General features: G+C 44.6%; 1 protein-coding gene across 6 annotated transcripts in view; it reads right to left on the reverse strand.

Moving 5' to 3' along the window:
• The window catches only part of Stacl (SH3 and cysteine-rich domain-containing protein), a 167,245-nt gene that overhangs the window by 26,476 nt on the left and 119,835 nt on the right, over positions 1 to 20,934 (reverse strand). For all 6 annotated transcript variants that reach the window (XM_070524922.1, XM_070524918.1, XM_070524919.1 and 3 more), the window contains exons 8-12: positions 13,104 to 13,215; positions 8,567 to 8,727; positions 6,086 to 6,141; positions 4,229 to 4,401; positions 2,219 to 2,300 (exon numbers count right to left, since the gene is read on the reverse strand). In XM_070524922.1, the coding sequence (XP_070381023.1) occupies positions 2,219 to 2,300; positions 4,229 to 4,401; positions 6,086 to 6,141; positions 8,567 to 8,727; positions 13,104 to 13,215 (584 nt within the window). The remainder of the gene's footprint in view (positions 1 to 2,218; positions 2,301 to 4,228; positions 4,402 to 6,085; positions 6,142 to 8,566; positions 8,728 to 13,103; positions 13,216 to 20,934) is intronic.

The following is a 20,934-nucleotide window of genomic DNA, read 5'->3' on the forward strand; positions in this document are numbered from 1 at the left end:
ACACTACAGGTTTAGTGATATAGCCTCGGGCACGCGGTGCGAGCAGGCCTCAGTCGAGAGTTCCATGGGATGGACAGTACAGCTCCGTAATTTACACACATTTTAAAGTGCAGTTTTCACGGAAAACGGAATTCGCCTCAGGCTCAGGCGTCGTCATCTAAAGCACCTGCTGATCGGGGGTACATCTTCAAACATATTTGCGTGTAGTTTTCACAAGAGTCGCCGCATAGGCAGGTCACTCCAGAAAACAGAGTTAAAAACGTACACCTTCAAGAACTACGCACCTTTTACAGTGTAGTTTTGCCGCGCAATAAATGTCACCACCATAAGCACGTGCACGTGTTATATAAACATACATAGAGACAGAATGTGCACCTTCAAACACCCATACCCACCCTTCGATGTGTACTCTTGCAACGCAATAAAAATTTGTATTGCGCTTATATTTCGTCATGAGTCAAGGTGCCTGCTGCAGCTCGGGCACCCCCACGCGCCATTCAAAGAGAAAATAGAGAACGCCCACTTTCGAGCATTATACCTACTTCTTGAGGTGCGGTCTCGCCACACAATAACAGTGGCGCTGAGCATAGCGCTGAGCATCTCTTCAGGAGCGAGATGAGTGCGCGGGTGTCATTCTGGTGTTACAAGGGGAGGATGCCTGCACCTTCAACCATTTCGCTACATCTTTTGAGGTGTAGTCCTTCCGGGAAAAAAAAAGCCATCGCGGTTCCCAACGGCAGTGCCTTTCTTTAGCGCTCTATGTCGTGGAGGGACATCGAAATTGGTAGGAAAAACTTGGAGGACGCTTAAGCTTCGCCTTCAAAAGTGGAACGCGATAGCATTCAAATATCCCTGACTGCTCCTCACGCTTCCCGGCAACTGCAGCTTACGCAACCGTAATGTTTACAAGGAAACGCTGGCAGTGAAGGCTTTGCGCGAAGGCGACGTTTCTGGTAGGAACGCGGCCTCTTGCGTGGGTCGATCCCGGATGTAGTGCACAGCCGTACGCAAAAACAGCAACAACAACAACAACAACAACAACAACAACAACAACAACAACAACAACAACAAACAACAACAACATTATTTTGAGGTTTCTGTAATTGTTTCGCACATTTAATATTGAAGTCTGAGACGCCTTAAAATAAAAGACACGCAAAGTCTTTGTGAGCTGTCATTCTTAAAATTCCGAGGAATAACATAGTCAGAAATGTAAGACAAGGTATGAGTAGCTTTAGTGATAGAATGGTGTGGCAATATAAACCGCATATACCGCATGCCATATAGCAAGAGAGAGAGCAAATGATAAAGGAAAGGTATATATATATATATATATATATATATATATATATATATATATATATATATATATATATATATATATATATATATATATATATATATATATATATATATATATATATATATATATATATATATATAAATAAATATATATATAAATAAATAAATAAATAAATATATATATATATATATATATATATATATATATATATATATATATATATATATATATATATATATATATATATATATATATATATATATATATATATATATATATATATATATATATATATATATATATATATATATATATATATATATATATATATATATATATATATATACGGCAATTTTCCTTCACGGACAACGCGACGCCGACGCCGACACCGAATTTTCTACGACACGGGCCATTAACGCTATCGAGTTAAAATAGAGGAAAGGTGATGCAAGTGGGCGTTGTTTGGTGGCCATTGCCCATAACCACCGATTACCGGCAGGATCGTTCGGCAGAATGAGCTGCACGTTATCATATCATTATCATAGCACACACACACACACACACACACACACACACACACACACACACACACACACACACACACACACACACACACACACACACACACACACACACACACACACACACACACACACACACACAAACACACACACACACAGACACACACACACACACACGCACGCACACACACGCACACACACACACAAACAAACAAACAAACAAACAAACAAACAAACACGCACGCACGCACGCACGCGCGCGCACACACACACACACACGCACGCACGCACACACGCACACACACACAAACGTACACGCACACACACACGCACGCACGCACACACACACACGCACACACACGCACGTGCGTACACGCAAAAAGGCGTTGCTTACTTTCTTCCTCAGGTTCGGCTGGGATGATCTTGGTCTCAATTTCTGATGCTGACCGCTGTCTTCGAAGAAGTCTGGGCTTGGGCTGCAGCGAAGGACAGTCAAGTTGGAAAGCTTATCTCATTTAAATATTACAGAACAGTGAGAACACGTGAATGCACTGCTATATTAGTACCCACTAAAATGCATCTGCATGGTAGGATGACTCGGTTATCTAGAAGTATTCTTTATGTAGCACAGTAGGCGATAGCATTATTTCGCGCGACGTATTAATGCCCTCACGAAAACCTATGAGCCCAGGCCAGCATCCATCTATGACATTATCCTGTCATGTTCGCAAGCAATAAATGAGCCTTGAACATTTTAAAAGAAATTTTCTCATTTAAACAAATAAACAGTTGAGGTGAGGCTCATCTTCGACGCCACAATTGCCCGTGTTCCGATGGGGGCGAAATGCAAAAGACAGTCGTGTAGTGAGCCTTGGGTTCACGTTGAAGCACCCCAGGTCCGAACCAGACATGGTAAGGCCTGTTGCGCAAGCAGCAGCACGCCGCAATCTCGGAGGACACGCGAAATATGTGCACTTGCATTGCTTCTTCCAAGTGTTACGATGTCTCAAATCACTTAATGAAAGCCTAATCATTGCCCGAACATCGTTTTTCGACATGTGCTAGTAGCGTAAGCATGCCAAGACTCATCTCTCTGCACCTCCTACATTTGTTTATCGTCGTTTAGATTCTACATGCGATGCATCTGCGTATCGTCAGGATTCCTGAAAGCACTCGGCAGGCGTAAACGCTACGTGTTTGTACAAAAAATTCTTGAGTCATACCAGTTCCCAAGCAGTGCTTCAAACCTAAAGGGACGCTAAAGAGAGAGAAAAAAAAAAAGATTTCTTCTGTATTGTGAATTACCCCTCCACAATACCAAAAACACAACTCTTACCGCGAAAAACCGCTTATTAAGTGAGAAAAAGCGTGAAAACGGAAGACGAGTGGCGCCGCCTCCTTGAAGTTCCCGCACCATCTCCCCGTGATGCCATATATTTTGATGGCGTCTTCTAGGGCCTTTTTAATTGTTTTTCTGTAAGAATCGACTACATTGTGATCTAAAGGCGCCAAAGATTACACAAGACAAGTCTCGGAAACTTTACTTAGCCAACACGGTCCAAATAAAAAAAAAGATAAATTGAAATACGTGACGTCACACTGACGCACTGGAATCGAGGTTTCGGCGCGAAATTAAAGAACTGAAACATTGATGTTCATTTTTCTTTATAATAACCAACCTATTATTTCAAAATTAACGACAACAGAGTTTTGAAAGAATAATTTATCACTCTAAACCGATTTAGTGTTTTGCTTTAGTGTCACTTTAAGGCATGCTCGTGTGCCTTTGTGTGAATGGTTACTAGGCAGTGTCCAAATCCGCGCTCCAGCGACGGCTCTCTCTGGAGTAACAGAACCCAGATTTCGAAGCCTATGCTTTTACAAGCTACATGCGCCAGAAGCGATTGCAGGAGCCAGTAACCCGTCATAGCCGCCATATTTTTTGATAACGCCTATTGCCTGCAGCGTCACTATTGAGCGACAAGATGAAACTCGGCGTCACTCATCGCCTGCAAAAAGTTCTTGAAGTGTTTAATCTGACTAAAAAAGAAAGGGGTGCTCATTGAAACTACTCTTTGTTTATCTTTGTAGCAACCGGGTATTTTTTTGTCGCTATAGCAACACCAGTGCATGCCGTGATGTTATTTTGTTCCTTTAGTAAAAAAAAAAAGGCTTTTTAATAGTTAGTTTTGCTGTCCAGAGGTGGCGCGGCAGTAGGTATACCCGCATGTTTCTCGCCAATCAGTGTCCGTGTTTTGAAACACATGTAGCTTTTATGGGGGGTTTTCGCAAGTGATTTGATTGAAGAGCTCTGGTTCTTACTCCGCCGCGATGTTTCTAATAGAATATGACGAAAGGACGGGTAGGTGGGCAGGCAGGTATGCGAGTGAGGTTTGTGTCACACCTGGCACCGACTGGCCTTGTCCTGGCACTCGGCGTGCACGTTGAACTTGCACAGCTTGCACTTGAGCCCCTGGCGCACGTGGCCGCGCAGTATCTCGCGGCACACGTCGCACGCGGTCACCTTCTTGTACGTGTACTCCTGGAACACGTGCTGGCCCGTGTCCCAGGACACGCCTGCAGAACGTCGTGCGCTCGTTAGCCGTGGAACAACAACAACAACAACAACAACAACAACAACAACAACAACAACAACAACAACAACAACAACAACAACAACAAGGTAGAGCCACTGAAAGGAAAACCCTATGTGCACCCCAGAAAAATTGTAGTTGTCGCGAGGACAGCAACGACGACACTAACGCGGCTACACAACGACTCACACATTGCATGCACTGGGTGCTATTTGGGAGACTGTCGAATGCCGCCATGTTGGCCACCTGAGCCAATAAGAGAAGCTATAGCAGCCTTGCCAACCAATCAGCACTGGCAAGATGGTGAATTCGCGATATGGCGGACTTCGACAATGTCCATGTTGGCACTCTTCCGGGATTAGGTTATCAGCTTACGGCTTTTACTTTCGAAGAGGTGCTGGTTGAGGCTACGTGCCACGCCGACACACACATGCACAACGCGGAAAGAAGCGCCTGTGCTAACACGAACCACCAAGAAAAAAGCTTATTGATAAATACACGAAACATTTTTAATACATTCCTTGCAAAACAGACAGGCGTAGTTGCCCTCCATAGACTTTTCCTGGAAGCTAGCGATATTCTCGGCAAATATTGAGTTCAGTATGTATTATTGAATAAAGGGAAAATGAGACATTAAAGGGAAATGAGACAGTAGAAATCAGTATGTATTATTCGTTGTAAACCTTTCGGGCCCAACATGGGAGCGGCCTGCTTCAGGCCAAGAAACTAGCGCGACCTGAAGGACCTGAATAAAGTTTTTCATACGATACCATACTGACTGTACGCGTTTTATTTGACCGGGCTGTGTTTTAATGCCTCTTTTAATGTGCCTTTCTTTGATTTGACTGACCCATTTGATTGTGATCTGATGTGTTTTCTTACGCGCTTTGTATTTATTGCGTTCAGTACATTATAATATATGTGTGTTATGTGATTTTCCTGTGAGCCACCTTTTGTGGGCATATGTGACTTGACTCTAAAGTTTAAGTGTTCCATCCAACTTTTTATTTCTGTGACCGTTCATTTGTCAGTGCCGCATTTTGCTTTCATTTTTACTATCCAGTCTTATGTGAGAAACATCAGCCGGCATCCCATAATAAAAGATAGGGGCAACGACTTTCTGATTCGCCCTCGTAAATATTGCGCATAAGAGTCTGTTGAACTAAATATAAAGTAAGCGTAATGGTGAGACAATGGTGTGCATGAGAGTCTCAAGCATGGTGATTCAGCCTGCATGGGAATTATGGTTATAGCACATGAATATGCCTAAACTTTGTCGTTTTCATTTTAAACGGCTTTGCGACTTTGCAAATTGGCCATTTGCAACACGATGTTGCGTTATAACTGCAACAGTCGCCGTTCCTATGCTTGTGTCCCGATTTCTATTGCCTTTCTCGCGTTTGTAAAAGTAGGAATGCTCTAAAACTGACACAAATAAATGCAGATACAGCGTAGCAAATAAAGCCACAAGATTGTCTGAAGACACAAGCGCGAAGATCACGCAAATACATGTAGTGACCATCATTCTCATTGTAGCGGAATGGTCGCTGCGCCCGAGTTCTCTTTAGCAAATTTAGTAGAAAACTTTACGTCAAAAGTGCGTTATTATGCGCAGTGGCGTCGCGCACTTCGTCACAGATAGCGATGTTAAATGTGGTAATTCTCACCTGCGCCACCTGCGCCGCCAGCAGCATGGCTTCCTTTCCGGTCAGACCCATCAGGCCTGCGCAGAGAACGGAATGGAAGGCGTGGTTATAGTCAGGGGTTTGACGCAGAACCGTCAAGCCAGGTACAATTATAACACAATTATAAACCCTGTCGCTGACCACACAACGACGAAACTGACGCTTCGGTGACAATACGGGAACCTTGTTTACAATACAGGAACGTTACCGCCGAAACAGCTAGAGTGTTACTGACTATGTGGAGAAGCGGCTTCGCATAGGTGCGGTGGAAGTTGGCCGTCTGTTTTGTTATGGGTGTTGTCGGTAAGTCTGAACGATCAGTGATTCCAGGTGAAGCCGTGATGACACACTTCGGCATGTCGCCAAGATGCTCGTTAAGTCCCAATCTATGGCGTGCCCAGATGCACGCACGTGCTCTTCTAAGGCGTTTGTCGATGTGGTTTTCTTCAAATCATCTGCAAACACCATGGATTGGGACGACGCGAGCCTCTTAGCGAAAAACCGATATGTGTGATCACATCTTCTTCTGGAAGCACTCATCGTTCAGACTGGTGACAACACCCCCTAGCACAACGAAAGGAAATCTTCACAAAAGCTATGCGAAGTCACTTCGTCACCTGGTAAAGAGTACCTAAGCTGTTCCAGCGGTGACTTTTCTGCATCGTGAACGAAGTGGCACTAGGGGCACCTCAATTTTGCTGTTGTGTGATCAGTGACAAGATTTCTAATGGCTATGTTATACTGCGTGTTAGTTCTGGTAGGGCTGTTGTTCAGTCATATGGGTTTTAAATGACGCGACATCGACTAAGGCTATTATGTGCTAGACACGAAGTTAAACGCATGTAGGTGCATTCATTTTCAACCTTTTGAGAATTTTGAAGCGGTAGCCCTTGGCCGTGCAGTGATGTGCCCATAGAAACCGTAGAGTTAGGAAGCTCCTTGGTTGAGTGGTTCTGTGTTCAGCTTCCACAACTTTAAATAGTTGACTGTTTCAGTTTATCGATGCCATCACTCGCTACAAATATATGCACAGTCGGCAGATATGCATACTCCGTGGATGTGCTATAAAAATAAACGGATTAAAAGGACGCCCTAAGTTCAATAGGCTGTTGACATTATATATACTTCTCTACTGATTCTTTTCTTATCTTCTAGAAAAATAAGTTGTGAGAGGTGAACGGTGTGGGTTTTATGGCCATCTCACCGGATTCTCTTCGCCTTGTCATTACGTTGGATAGAGCAGAGGTGAAATCCTCTTATTTGGCATGAAATCGCCTGCTAATATAAGAACCTCAAATAAAAAAAACTGCTTGTACCTCGCTAGAGCATTTGTGCTGTTATTACGAACCACGGCAGCTGCACAACTATGGGTGTACCGGCATGCTGCGCCATCATGGAGTGACTCGTTTCCACCCTGAACTGAGATACATGGTGCCAAGACTCGTAAGAACGTGTACGTCCTTCTGTAAAGCATGCACACAATCATCTTCACACAGCTCATGAACTTATGAATCCTCACATATTGGTGACTAAAGTTCATAGACTATGAAATGAAGACTGTGAACCTCAAATAGATTGAAGGGTGTGAATTTGTGACATATTTACGGGTAGTCTGTAGTCTATATATATAGTCAAGAGGACAAGTTTAAAAGATGGCAAAGGGGTCTACAAGAAGTTTATAGAGAGTTAACAGAGTCTAGATTTTTTACGGGCAAGGACATCTATAGTAGCTCCATAAATGCCGCGCAATGCAGGTCAGCTTCTTTACCAAAATTTCTAGCGACTACTGGGATGTTGAGCGCAATCTTGAAGGACACGGTTCTTGATATTCAGCAATAGTTGTTAATAAAGCCTACATAGAATGCCGGTAAAATTAACAAAGCTAAAAGACAAGAACAGAGAAAACGAAATCCTTTCTCCTTGTTGCTAACATTTTACAACAGCAAACACTCCTCTCATATAACATAGACTTATTGAGAATCTATGGGCATGGAATTAATAAATGTCACTGTAATTAAACTTACGCGGTCAAGTTATTGCTGTAAACTCATTTTGAATTTCCAGACGGCTCAGGAGGCATTACTAGGGTTAGCGGGGGCCGACGTGAAAAGATACAGAACATACAGCTGTAAGACGGTACACTATAAAAAGAACCGATAAACTTGCGAAATGACTGACAGCGATAAAGGTATCGCACATACACCGAATGGTCCGTTACAAAGCGCAGCGAGCCAATTTACGGAGCAGTGGAGCGTAAATTTGCTCATGACTCGAGACATCGTAGATCAAGTTACGAAAAAAAAGCAGCCTACCAGTCTAATACGTATCACGAAGAGCTAGCCATATGTCATGTGGCCACACGCATTGCACACGTGACCAGCAGCACAAGCTTGATGTAGTGCTGGTTACGAGCGCGGTGACTTCTAGGGAGACAGAACGCATGGTGTTCAATAGCGCGCGTACTTGTCCGAGGCCCCGCTTCCGGTCTTGAGGCTTCGGAAAGCCTTGAGCCACTTGTTCTTGATGGTGCCGGTGACCGCCGGCACCGCGGTCGACGCCTTGCGCTCGCGGCAGTTGCGTTCCTCCCCGTCCGCCTCTACCTCCTTGCCCCGGAACAGAGCGAACTGCGGCACACGTAGAGCAGAACATGCAACCCGCCATTCAGAAGTGGGCTGCTGCTTCAATTCGCAGACCACTCGCGCGTCTACGTTCGCTCTCTAAACAGAACGGGTCCGAGCTAAGTTTAGTTGGTAGACGCCTTTAATAGCCGTCTATTAGACGTCGTTATCATCCATGCACTAGACGTTTTTATTCTTCCTTCAAGCTTTTCACTGCGGTGGTCTCTTAAAGGCTTACAAAACCTGGTCACTGAACGGGACCGTTGATCACGTGCTTTCTCATAGATGTTGTTCGAGCAGCGCGGACTCTCAGCCGGCCTAATTTACAACCTCTGACCCCCCCCTTCCCCCCTCCCCCCCACCAGCCCCCGCTCCCCTCCCGACGACCAGGCAATTTCTGCGCAAGAATTCGCTTCCATCTACTGTTGTTTTTGAAACTTTTGATGGTGCTGTAAAAAAACACGGTCAATTCATCGGAAGAGGGTTTTGGTTATACTCAGAAGTAGGGAATGCATAGCGATTACGCTTAGGGCAGCGTGAACGACTTGGCGCGTTCGCGATTACCTCGAATGTAAATGACTGCTTGTATTCCGCACCATCTTTTATTTTCCTTGGTCGTTAATCACGTTCTTCTCTACCGTCTCATTGGCTTTTCCGCGCTGTATTATGAGGATACAGAGGAGCTGAATGAAATATATATGGCGTGTTTAAGCAGAGAACAAGTCTTGGCCTGTATTCACAACAAAGTTATTGCACTAAAACTGTTTGTCAGAGCACATTGCAGCCACTCGTGATGCTGGAGATACCAGAAGAGGCGGCTGGCCAATGGTAAACAGCATTTACCGATGAAACCTTTGTGAATTCAGGCGCACGTTTAGTATCCTACGCGAGGTGTAGTTTGTGGTGATGAAGGATGCACGATGAGAAGATGGCAGTCACATTGGCGTACGGTCAAGGTTTGTCACGTGAGCACATAAAAGTGTAATATTTGAAATGCGGTGGAGGGCATAGCATGTAAAACAGAGATGTTGGCTCAGTGGGTCTATCTGAATTCGGATCGTTTGCACTTTTTCATAGACGTTTGTTCTGTGCATCTCAGATTGCCAGGGAACGGAAACATACGTAAATTACCGTTTGATGTCAGAACACAAAAGCTAGGTACTTGATGAAGATATTCAGCGCACCTATGTGGTAATTCCAGTCAATCTGAATGAGCGCGGTGACTTAGAGGGGGCGTCAGTTTTGACGTAAGTTGTGTTACAGATTCTCGCAGGCAACTGGTAGAAGACCTAGACAAGAAATGATCTCTCAAGAAACCTAGACAAGAAATTTTTTTCTCTGCGGACCAGACTGATTTCACCACAAGTTTCACTACGTCATCTTGGCTGCAAGGATGACGGTACCTTGGTCTTCAGCGCCCTGAGGGGTAAATATAGTAAACAGCTTGTGATATCATTATTAATTTCTTTTTTTGCGTGAAAAACTAACTTAGCCTTCGAGATAAGAAGATAGGGATGTTAGAATAGAACGATTCTACGATATGTGAACCGGCCTGAGGGTACGCGCACTCCTTCCGACGTTCCCTTAAAATCTGCAGGAAACATATTATATGACATTATCTACGTTATTCCCATCAACGTTGCCTGCGCCATGGATTTCGGGAACCATGGCGCCTGAAGGGCAGGAGAGCATGCGCTTCTAATGTAGTGAGGCAGATCTGTGGCCGCAGCTGCTGAAGCAGTTGCGGCCGTAAACGGTTCAGAAACCTGAAACGGTTCACAACGTTAACTTACATTTCTTAAGAAATTTAATGTAATGATGTGAAAATTTTCAGTTTGGGAGTTTTCTGCGCCGTGTAAAGATAAGCTGAAAAAAAAAAGCTCGCACCGTAGGGATACGAAACCTATCATTTTATTCTATATTTTAATCTATTTCATTACCTCCCACTCATCCACTCATCGCGGCAAACCCGTATTTACGTGGTCGTAGATTTTTATGGGAGCCGCCTAATTGTCATTCTTTACAATATACGTTCGTATGGTTTTTTGTACTTTAGAACAAAATTTTACTGATATAGCGGTTCAAGGAGACGTCGATTATATGGAATTATCAGCACATCTTTATGTCCAATGTAACCTGCTCTAGATGTTTGAACATTAATGAGGCCTTATGAGTGGAGAACCCTGTACCCTTGTCATTGTAACTATTTACAGCGTTTTTCTTTATGTGCTTATATGCTGTATCATTCATTTCTGTACCTGTTGTACAATCGTATACAACTGTATGGTACATTCATTAATCAGATTATGTTATACTGATTGTGTAAATAACATTCTATGATGATAACGCGTTGTGACACAACCCAATTACAGATGTCTGGGGTCCCAACTGTACAATGCTGATGTAGTTTAGTCCATTTAGCCACGAATGAAATGTCCTGGTCTTTCATTATTGCGTCTTGTTCGCTGCTGACAGAGCATTCTTTGCATGATTAACTCAGGTGCTGCTTCCTTAAGTGCAACCTCACAGAAATGCACAAAGCCTCCAATATTATTCACCGCGCACATACAATAAAAGCCAATGTCTTCATGATTTTTCCACATTACAGAATTCGCTGTTCGTATGAAAAGTATCAGTGATTGATAAAAACTGTGCTCAAAATTCAGACTTTTATTGTTATTTTCTATTTGTTATTTTTGTAGCATGCAGTGTTCACTGAGTGCACTTTACTACGTAGTCTTTCGCGTCCTGAAACTCCTAACAACAAATGGAATGCTTTGCAATGAATGCTCTCCTACGATCGACTATTTATTTAGAGCTCTCGTATTTTACGATAGATTGTGACTTCGGTTAAAATGGTGTTCCACATCCGCCGCCTTGGTCGAATGCTAACGCTTCCAGGGTTGTATTTAACACATGTGCAAAATACCCAGAAAACGTTGACAGAGGCACAACCGACGCCGAAGCTCGATTGATTGAGAATCGCGCGCGTAATAAGGAGCTTTGTAGCTTTGGCTCCTACTGGCTGCAAACCGTCATTTCTTCAACAGTCATTTCCGTGTTTATTTGCGACTAGTGTGACGGTCATGGCAAACTTGACCTTCAGTCATAATTTTAACTTTCACTCTTAAATTTAGTTCATTCTCCTGTGCTTTCCAATTGTTTTCATTGTCTTTGCGTAGTTACGAAAAAGCAAGCCCCTTGGTTTCCCGGATTATTCTTGCTCATTCTGGATAGGAGTAGGTGCACTTTGGTTGTGTTTAGGGACAATGAACGAATACTTCACTCATGAGTGAAAAGTGAAACCCTTCTGGCATACCCTGAGAAGCAGGGCCTCATAGGCAAAAATCTAAAGTGCGAGCGAACGCTTGTGCCCCGTCAACCTCCGAGTACATAGTCAAGAGAGGAGCGGTTAACACAAAGGTGTTAAAAAAATGACTCTCTAAAGATTTCGTCAAATTTAGAACAGATAGTTACTACCATACAGGAGGGTTTGCAAAGGCTCGCTTTGTTCTATGAGTGTATCAGGTCGAATATCCGGCACACGTTAGGTAATTCCCTCACATAGTTTATCTCTGCTATTATTAAAGTAAGTTTACGTACATAATGCGATATTCTGTTGCGTTTTCTTATGGAGTCGCAGCATCTTCGTGCTTCTGTTAAGTCTTTCTCCAGTGCTTCTAATTTACATATTATTATTCGACGTTTGCATTCGTTGCTTTGTTGTTTCAGACTTTTCTTACACATCTACATCTAATCATGGCTAATAAGAATCACTCGTTTTTTAGCCGTTCTTCTTGCTCTTTGTGCACAGATTTGACAAGACCTCGAGATGCTTCGGTAATCACGAATGTAATGGTATTGCTGGGAACACACTAAATATAAGTGCGTAGTTCTAGGTTGGCAGGTAGTCCTGATACTGCTAACATGTTGTACAATTGGGTTTATAAGGAGCCTCGAAGTTCTTCCTTTAATGCCAGCGCTCGGCTTGGCGACTATACGGCGCCAGGTTATCAAGAATACTGTGAGTAGTAGTAGTTATAAGTTACATTTCTAGTGACATAGGCGTTGAATATTCGGTTCGCCGACACCAGGAACAACGCCTAAAGTGAATGCCAGAAATGAACATAATGCTTCGACTCCTTTGGCAAAGGTAAACTAGCAAGCTGAAAAAAAACTTATAGTCATAAAAGGGCTTCTAAGACTTCGGGGCCCGTATGTAAAGTTACTAATGTATCTTAATATAATGTAATTGATAGAAATAAAGTAGGGGCAAAATGTTTGCTTTATACGATGGGTTGCATATGGTCACAAAGCTCTTCGGATAAGTAATGCTGCGGCACTATGTCATCAACAAGGCGGCACTGTGCAGATCAACTTACCTGGGCTTTGACAGCTGCGAGGTGAATCTGTGCCACATGGAGATCAAACCTTTTCATACTAATGTCCTCCTGAAGTTCATTGGCCTTGTTGTAAAGGCTTGATTCCAAGCTCCTGCAAAACACAAGATGCACAAGCATGAATTTTCTTTCAGCAGACCCGTACAGAGTTTCCTCTGAACCTACCGGTAACGAAACTGGACACTTAAATTGGTTGAATACTTTGCTTCTGAAGTCTCAAAAATACACCTTGGCTACAAGGGCGTAGAATTTATGCCGCTTTACGTCCTTTTTAAGAACGAAGTTTCCTTTGGCTCCTGCCCACACATTGCGTGAACGCTTGACCAGCCGAGTAAACTGGGTTGATTCCGGGGGCATTTGCAACGAAAGATGGGCTGATCTAAGTGATAGTGCAATCAAACGTGGTGACTTGGTGTGTAGATCTTGGTAGCAGTGTGTGGTGTTTGTTCATGCAAAGGTTTTAATGTGGTTTCCAGCACGGGCTGTTCTTAGAGGCAGCGAAGAGCCCCAGCACTCACGCAACACACAGCCTTATTCGATTGGGCTGACGAATAAATGTTTCCAGCAGCGTATCGTAACAGGTCTATGCCGGGAAGCTATTTATTGACTTTGTCAACAGTATTTCGGTGGTCTCTGTCCATTTTGTTTCATCATTGCAGCTCACTGCATTATTACTAGAGAGGCATTTTCACATTCTGACACCCTTTGGCACGCACCTTCCCCTGGCAAGGTTTGATCCTGCGCCTTTTGATCTCAGCCGGAGAACCCCATTGTCTCAGAGCCACCGTGGTGAATGTTGGTGTTTTGAAAACGGTTCAACTTAGCGAAAATGGCGACTTTACTGCCAACTATCAAACGCTAGCTTTGTTTTGAAAACGGTTCAGCTCAGCCAAGAGGACGGATTTACTGAAAGCGCCCGAACGCCGTAGCTTTGTCCCAGCTCAGTATTGCGTGAAATTGTCTGATTTCAGGTCACGACTTTCGTGGAATAGTAAGCACTTGGCCTCCAGCGATGCGTATGTTATTTACTAAAAGAAAAAAAAACATTGCACTGCGTTGAACAACGTGCGGCTGCCGGCGGTTTAAGACGTGACATGTCCACACTGTAAAAGAAAGGCATGATATTTTTTTTTGTATCTGTGAGTAAACATATCCAGCCTCAGAGATAGTCTCAACGTGTTTGAATGTGTGGATTTCTCTAGAACAATCCTGGTATGTTTTTAAGGGACTCATGTTTGAGACATGGCATACATTTTTACGGCCATATAGTGATACACCATGAAATTTTTGCCTAGAAGACGTGGTTAATTTGGTACAGTAATTGAAAGCAGTAATGAAAGAAGCAACATAATTTTTTGTTCCTTGAAAGAACTACCAACAAAGGCCTTTGCTCTAGAAAAAGAAAGGGTGCTCATTGATACGTCCGGTAGCAGCCGCCTCTGAATTTCAGATTTTATATCTGACACCGTAAAATATTCGCCAGCTATGCAGCTACGCTACTGACTGGCGGAACGCAAAGCTCAAATCTAATAGGATCGAGCTCCATCAACTCGCATGAAGACATTTACAAAGGAATACACAACGAAGCGCCTAGACATTGTCAATGGGCTGTTAAATTGACCATAATCACTGAAGAACCGGTGCAAATACGATGCAAATGATAGCAAACACTGAACAGATACCGCATCATGTCCCCTCCAAGTCAACTTACTGCGTGGTTGAGCTTCTGGGAGAGAGGAGGGCAGGCAGTCGTTTTTATAAAAACCGCAAGTTAGGGCTGAAAATTTGATTCTGTAACTTGCAGTACCTCTTGCCGCAACTCCCGCTACCATATACCATTCGGATCAGGAATGAACGAGAAAAGGACAGTCAATATAGTAAAGAAAAGCAGACACAGTGACTTCTTATTCTACCTGACAGCAAATGAAAGCCCCTTCGCACACCTTTTATATCAGCCTTAGGGGAACAATGAGAAAACAAGCAAAACAAGCGAGTCAAACAGCATCGCCGCGATGCGTCAGAAACTAGGCTTCACGGCAGCGCTCGCGCGGAACGGCGGACTTGACACGTACCGCGTTTCGCTTAAACACGCGGGGCAGCCACAGTAACTGCGCTAAGGCCTAATTAAGAGATCCACCCGGCGTCTAAAATGAATGTAACGTATCGGGCGCACAATCGAACGTTATGCACTCGCCAAGGACTGACAGGTGATCGTAGCGCGAGATAAAAGCTTGCGCTTCGCCGAGCGCGGTGTCGCGGTCCACGGCGCGCACCCACACGTACCTGGATTCGCGTAAGCTATCGGCTGGTGACGACGACGGCGAACCGAAACTGGTTCGCGCGCGGATGGCAAGTCATCGCTTTTTCCGTCGGAGCGTGGCAGTCGTCCCACGCAACGTCGTGGTTGTCGGTCAGTCAGACGTGTCGCGCGAAGAAACGATCCTCAACGGTCGCCTACCGTCCGGAGTCCGGATCGCGGAGCCCGAACACCCACCGCGGCCGCGGCGGACCGCAGCTGCAGCAGCGCGGCAGCGTGCCATCATGTGAGACAAGATGGCGTCGATTACGAGACAGCGGAGGCAGAGGAGTACCGAAAGGAAGAGAGCATAGAGAGAGTGCGGAGAACTGAGTGGGGGAGAGAGTGCTATGCCTTCGGGCATTGGTTAGCGCTCCGCGCAGCGCTGATGACGCTATCGATTTGGAAAGCGGCAGCAGAAAAAAAGAGAGAAAGGGCTTGCGGGCGTGCCGGAGCAGACGACACGCGTCGTCTGTTTCGCTCGCCTCTGGCTATTGTTTGCCCATCGATTGCTTATAAAAGAGTCAAAAGCTATGGGCGTAGGTGTAATGGCGGGCGAGCTTGATGATGCCTAGCCACGACAGCTTGTTTCGAGCCTCTGGCCCATCGACGCACACACGCAGGCGACCATGGGGGAGCAGGTATGACGTTTAACGGAGAGCCGCTGGTCGTCAATTGCGGCAAAGAGGTTCGTGCACGTCGCAACAAGGCGGCGCGGATATAAAAAGAAAAGAAAATGTCTTCGCCGCCGTTTCTGGCGTTCTGTATTGACCGCAGTGGAGGTGTCGGCGCGTTTTAGTAAGTGGGTGTCGGTGACACGCAACGATGTTAGTCTAACGTCCGCTCTATATATAACGGCATGAAAATAAAGAGAGCGAGATTAGGGCGACTGCTTCACCGAAACCGCAAGGCTAATTTGCATAGGCGCGAAAAACGACCGCACACGTACAAAAAAAAATGAAGAAACAGTCTCGTGGGGCTCTTCACATGGGGTCGCGCGGTATCAACCGCACAATATTGATCGCAGGGGCGGGCGGTGCTACACTCTCTCGACATGACCTTAGGATTCATTGATTATGCATGACTAGTTGCTCGTACAGAGTGGACCACTGAATCGCCGCGGGGCCCATTTTCGTGGAGACTCAGGTTATATCGGCGCGACGCATGCAAGCTCACGCTCTAGCCGGCTGTTGTGCTTAACTTTTTGCCTCGCGGTCGCCGATAACGACGAACACGCTTATAATCACTGACCCGTGCCATAAGTTGGCCAATAGTGCGTCCCACTAGTATTGCCAAAGGCTGTTTTTATGCACTTGAGAGTACAAGTGACAAATGGGACAAAAGCCACTTGATTGCGAATGAGGTACTACTGAACTTGTTATTCGCTGCCAGTGACAGCCTTTTGAATGTTTATTGATTGATTAACCATTGCAAATATATGTATATTTAGATGCGCATATCAACAAAAAGTCTATTAAGGACAATGAAATGGCAGCAGAAGTGCAAGAAAATTTCTATACCGCCATTTCTGAGGGAGAATATAATTTTACAAATGCTGAAGCGCAAAACACGGTACCAAAAGGAAGACGAGACGGACGGTGCGGGATACACAAACAACTGTGGCACTTGTAACATTTCCAACAGTTGCTGAAGCGTAATTTCTCGAATATGCTTCACCAACTGGGCTAAAATAATACTCTTCTAAATGAAGTTATAAGTACGACTCAGCTACCGGTGGTTACTGGCATCTCAGTGCCCGGCCCTTGTTCCTATGTGTGGAAAAATATTGAAATTCACCGCAGCAAAGCTGTCAAGTAGGCACGTTGACTTGTATTACTCGTGAGATGCTCGACACCTCATACAAGGACGTATGAATACAGTTTGTAGAATACCAGTGGAGGTTCTACACAGTAGTTTCTGTGTCATGCTTAAAGAAAGTCTACAGAAAGTATATGCATGTTTTTCTGTGATGCATGTATCCTTTTTTTTAGATAGCTTGTGGAACTTTTCTCAGTTAATATTTGAAGACGTTTAAAAATTTGTTTTCGCATGCGGATCGCAGTTGTACAAAAGAAATACAAGACACCTTGACATATTCCGCCTATATTTAGTATGTAGCTTACCCGTATATACTACATAAAGTAAGAATGCATGAGTAAGAATGGAAACACCCGGCATGGTAGCTCAGTGGCTGCGGTGTTGCGCTGTTATGCTCGAGGTAATGGGTTCGATTCCAGCCACGCCGGGCGCATTTCGATTGGGGCCTAATGCTAAACTGCTGGTTTTCTTATATTTACTTGCACGGTAAAAGCCCCAGGCGGTCAAAATCAATACGGTGTCCCCTACTACAGCGTTATTCGTAATGATCTCCTGGAGAACATTTTGCTTCAACGGAACTCTATTTTAGGTCGACGGAAAATGCACATTATGGTAAATAGGTGCTTCTGGCAGGCGAAGTAAGCCTACCATTCAAGCGACTCTAGAAACAGCGGTTAAGGGTCATTAGTGAGTTGGCGGATATTTTGCACCTGCCGTTATTCTCTTGCGTCAGGACTCTTACATATGGACTGAGACAGAGTATGTAATGTCTGCACGGACTTTAGAGGCTACTTTTGCCGGCTGCGATCCTCTTTTTTACGCATAACGGGTGGACAGTTTGCGCGCTGCAGTTGGCCCTTTTGTTTTATTACATGCGTGTACGGATTGCTATGCAAACGTATGCACTACAAGTCTTATAATCTGGCGTGAACAACAATACGCGAAGCTTCCCATGAGATGCTCTTCAAATACTTGCGTTGTATTTGCGCTGCATATTGATATTTTACTGCGATGAGCTTTTACGTTATTACAGGCGATTTTTTTCTTTAAATGTGGGACAAGCAGCTGCTTCTGGCATAAGTTAAGTTACCAGGACTTGCTTTGTTTTCAGAGCGCAACTATTCGCCATTCGTACAGGTCTTTCATTTCCCTTTTGTCTTCGCACCTGGGGACATAGAATTACTGTCCATACAAAAGCCGTGCGGCCGCGTCTCTTTACCTAAAGTTGCGTTAGAAAAGAATGATGTAAACGCCCCTGTACAATGCATATAGCGTCGAAAGAATGCTTCATCTGTCGAAACAGATTTAGCAACCTGCATAGGAATAGGATCATATATATCTGTTAGAAGCAATTAAGATTGATTGAGTGATTTGATGAATGAATGATTGAACCCTTGCGAATTCATCATAATCAGCTTATCTTTATGTCCACTGCAGCACGAAGGCCTCTCCCAACGATCTCCAATTACCCATTTTCTGCATGGTTAGAAGTAGTATTCAAGCCATTAGACTGGGGAGGCTTAGGAGTGAGGTTCAACTTCTAATATCTGACGTTGTCCTGTTCAGCAACACGGGAGATGAATTGCGAAAAAATGATTGAGGACCTTAACCGAGAAAGTGTAAGAGTAGGGTTGAAGGACAGCATGCAGAAGACAAAAATCATGCTCAATAGCCGGGCAAGGGAACAAGGATTCATGATCGCCAGTCAGCCTTAAGAATCTGTGTGAGAGTGTGGTTATTAAGGGCCAATTACTTCCAGGGGCTCTCGTAATGAGAATGAAGTTTAGCGAATTAAAAAGGTTAGGAGCACATACGGCAACCGTTAGCCGATCATGAATGACAGTTTACCGCTATCCTTGAAAATAAAGGTGAACGATCATTGCATTCAACAAGTACTGACGTATGGGGTAGAAACTTGGGGGTTGGCAAAGAAGCTTCAGCTATGGAACGAAAAACGTTAGGCATAACGTTAAGAGACAGGACGACAACGGTGGTTGATTAGGTAACAAATGGTTACAGCCGATATCTTAGTTGACACGAATAGAAACAAATGGAACTGAGCAGACCGTGTAATGCGTAAGGTGGATAACAGGTGCGAGCTTGATGACACTCGTCTGCTGATTCGTCGCTGATTCGTCGATTCGTCAAGCAGCATACAGACCAGCGCGTCGCAAACGTAACGTTCCCGTCCCCTGTTCGCGGTCGAAGCTTGCCTCTTTCCGTTGGAGCACTTCTCAAGCCAAGGATTGGGTGTGCGAAGGTGTGCGAAAGTTCATATCGACAAGGGCGTGTGGCCAGTCCATCGCGTACGCCTTGTTGGTGCTACGAGACGCTTCAGCACCCGATATTGGAGTGTCCCACTTTCACCGCGCAGCGCACGTCGTTATGGAGGGACCGTCGTCTCCTTGACCTGCCGTGTACGACACTCGACGAACGTTTCTATCCCAGTAGTTGTGCGTCTCGACGCGATCAGGCTCGTCACGCTCTCCTTACTTTTATAGAAATAACTAATTTAGGGTTGAAATCTGGGCCAGTTGGTACATACTTGAACGAAAAAACCAGTCGAAAACACAAAGGACAAGAGGAGAAGTTCTGCTTCAAAGATCTGCTTCAAAATGATCTGCTTCAAAATGGCCCCAAGTACAGCCTCACTCCAAGCCTAAGGAGCCATGAACTGCTTGCCACCGTACATCGGCTGGCTGATAAAGTACACAAGGATGAAAAACAGCGATGTCTGTCTGAAGGGGTTGACGTTCTTCTGAAGGTTGATGGCAAAACCAGTCGTTGTGGTGTGAACTTCTCCTCTTGTCCTTTGTGTTTCTGACTGGTTTTTTCGTTCAAGTAACTAATTTAGGTTCACGTTTGTAGCTTATTTCTGTTCTCAGTTGACAAGACCTCACACATTGTTTCGTCTATTTTAGCATTCTTTAGTAGCGTGACCTGCAGTGACCGGTCACACTGCGTGCGACCTGTACTGTGTGTGTTCTGCCTTATTCTTTGAGATTTATCATCTTGCTTTCTTTTATCGGCTTTCCTCCCTTCTTCCCATCTTCCATTGCTACGTTTCTGTCTCCTCCTTTCTGAAGAGTAGGCAGGCGCTGTGACCCTTCGGGTGGCAGTTGCCATCCTGCACCTCGCTTTCCCTTTCCTGTGAAGTGCATACATGTCTTCAAAGCAATAATAAGAATATTTTATTAGTTACAGAATGGATGCCAAGAGAAGGGAAGCGCCGCCAAGAATGGCTGAAAATTAGGTGGGGTGATTAAATTACGAAATATTGCTAATGAAGCGGATACTAAAGAGAAATAAACGCTATCAATCAGTCGAGACTGATAAAGTAGTCTTTCAAAACTCTTTTCTTGCTTATTTCGTGATCAGAAGGGGATTACACCTAGAGAATATGTAGGCCGAAATTCCATGGATTGAATTTCGCGCCCGAAACTTCCACACCCGCATATTTTAGCCATACGTCACGCTTTTCAAGGTATCTTCTCGTATTTGGACCGTTGTGGTGTCGTCAACGTTCTGGAAACCAAGCCTACCTCACTCTATCAGGATGCAGTGTGGTTCCTCTTTGCAGATAAAGCTTAACCAGACTCGAGGAGACGCCGTCGAAGTTTGTGACGTCATGGCGAGCTGGTTCGGGAACTTCACAGCGAGGTCGCCACCTGTTCGTGCTTGCGCTTTTTTTTCGGCTTA

Source organism: Dermacentor albipictus, chromosome 9 (genome assembly GCF_038994185.2).
Source record: "Dermacentor albipictus isolate Rhodes 1998 colony chromosome 9, USDA_Dalb.pri_finalv2, whole genome shotgun sequence".
NCBI classification, from domain to species: domain Eukaryota; kingdom Metazoa; phylum Arthropoda; class Arachnida; order Ixodida; family Ixodidae; genus Dermacentor; species Dermacentor albipictus.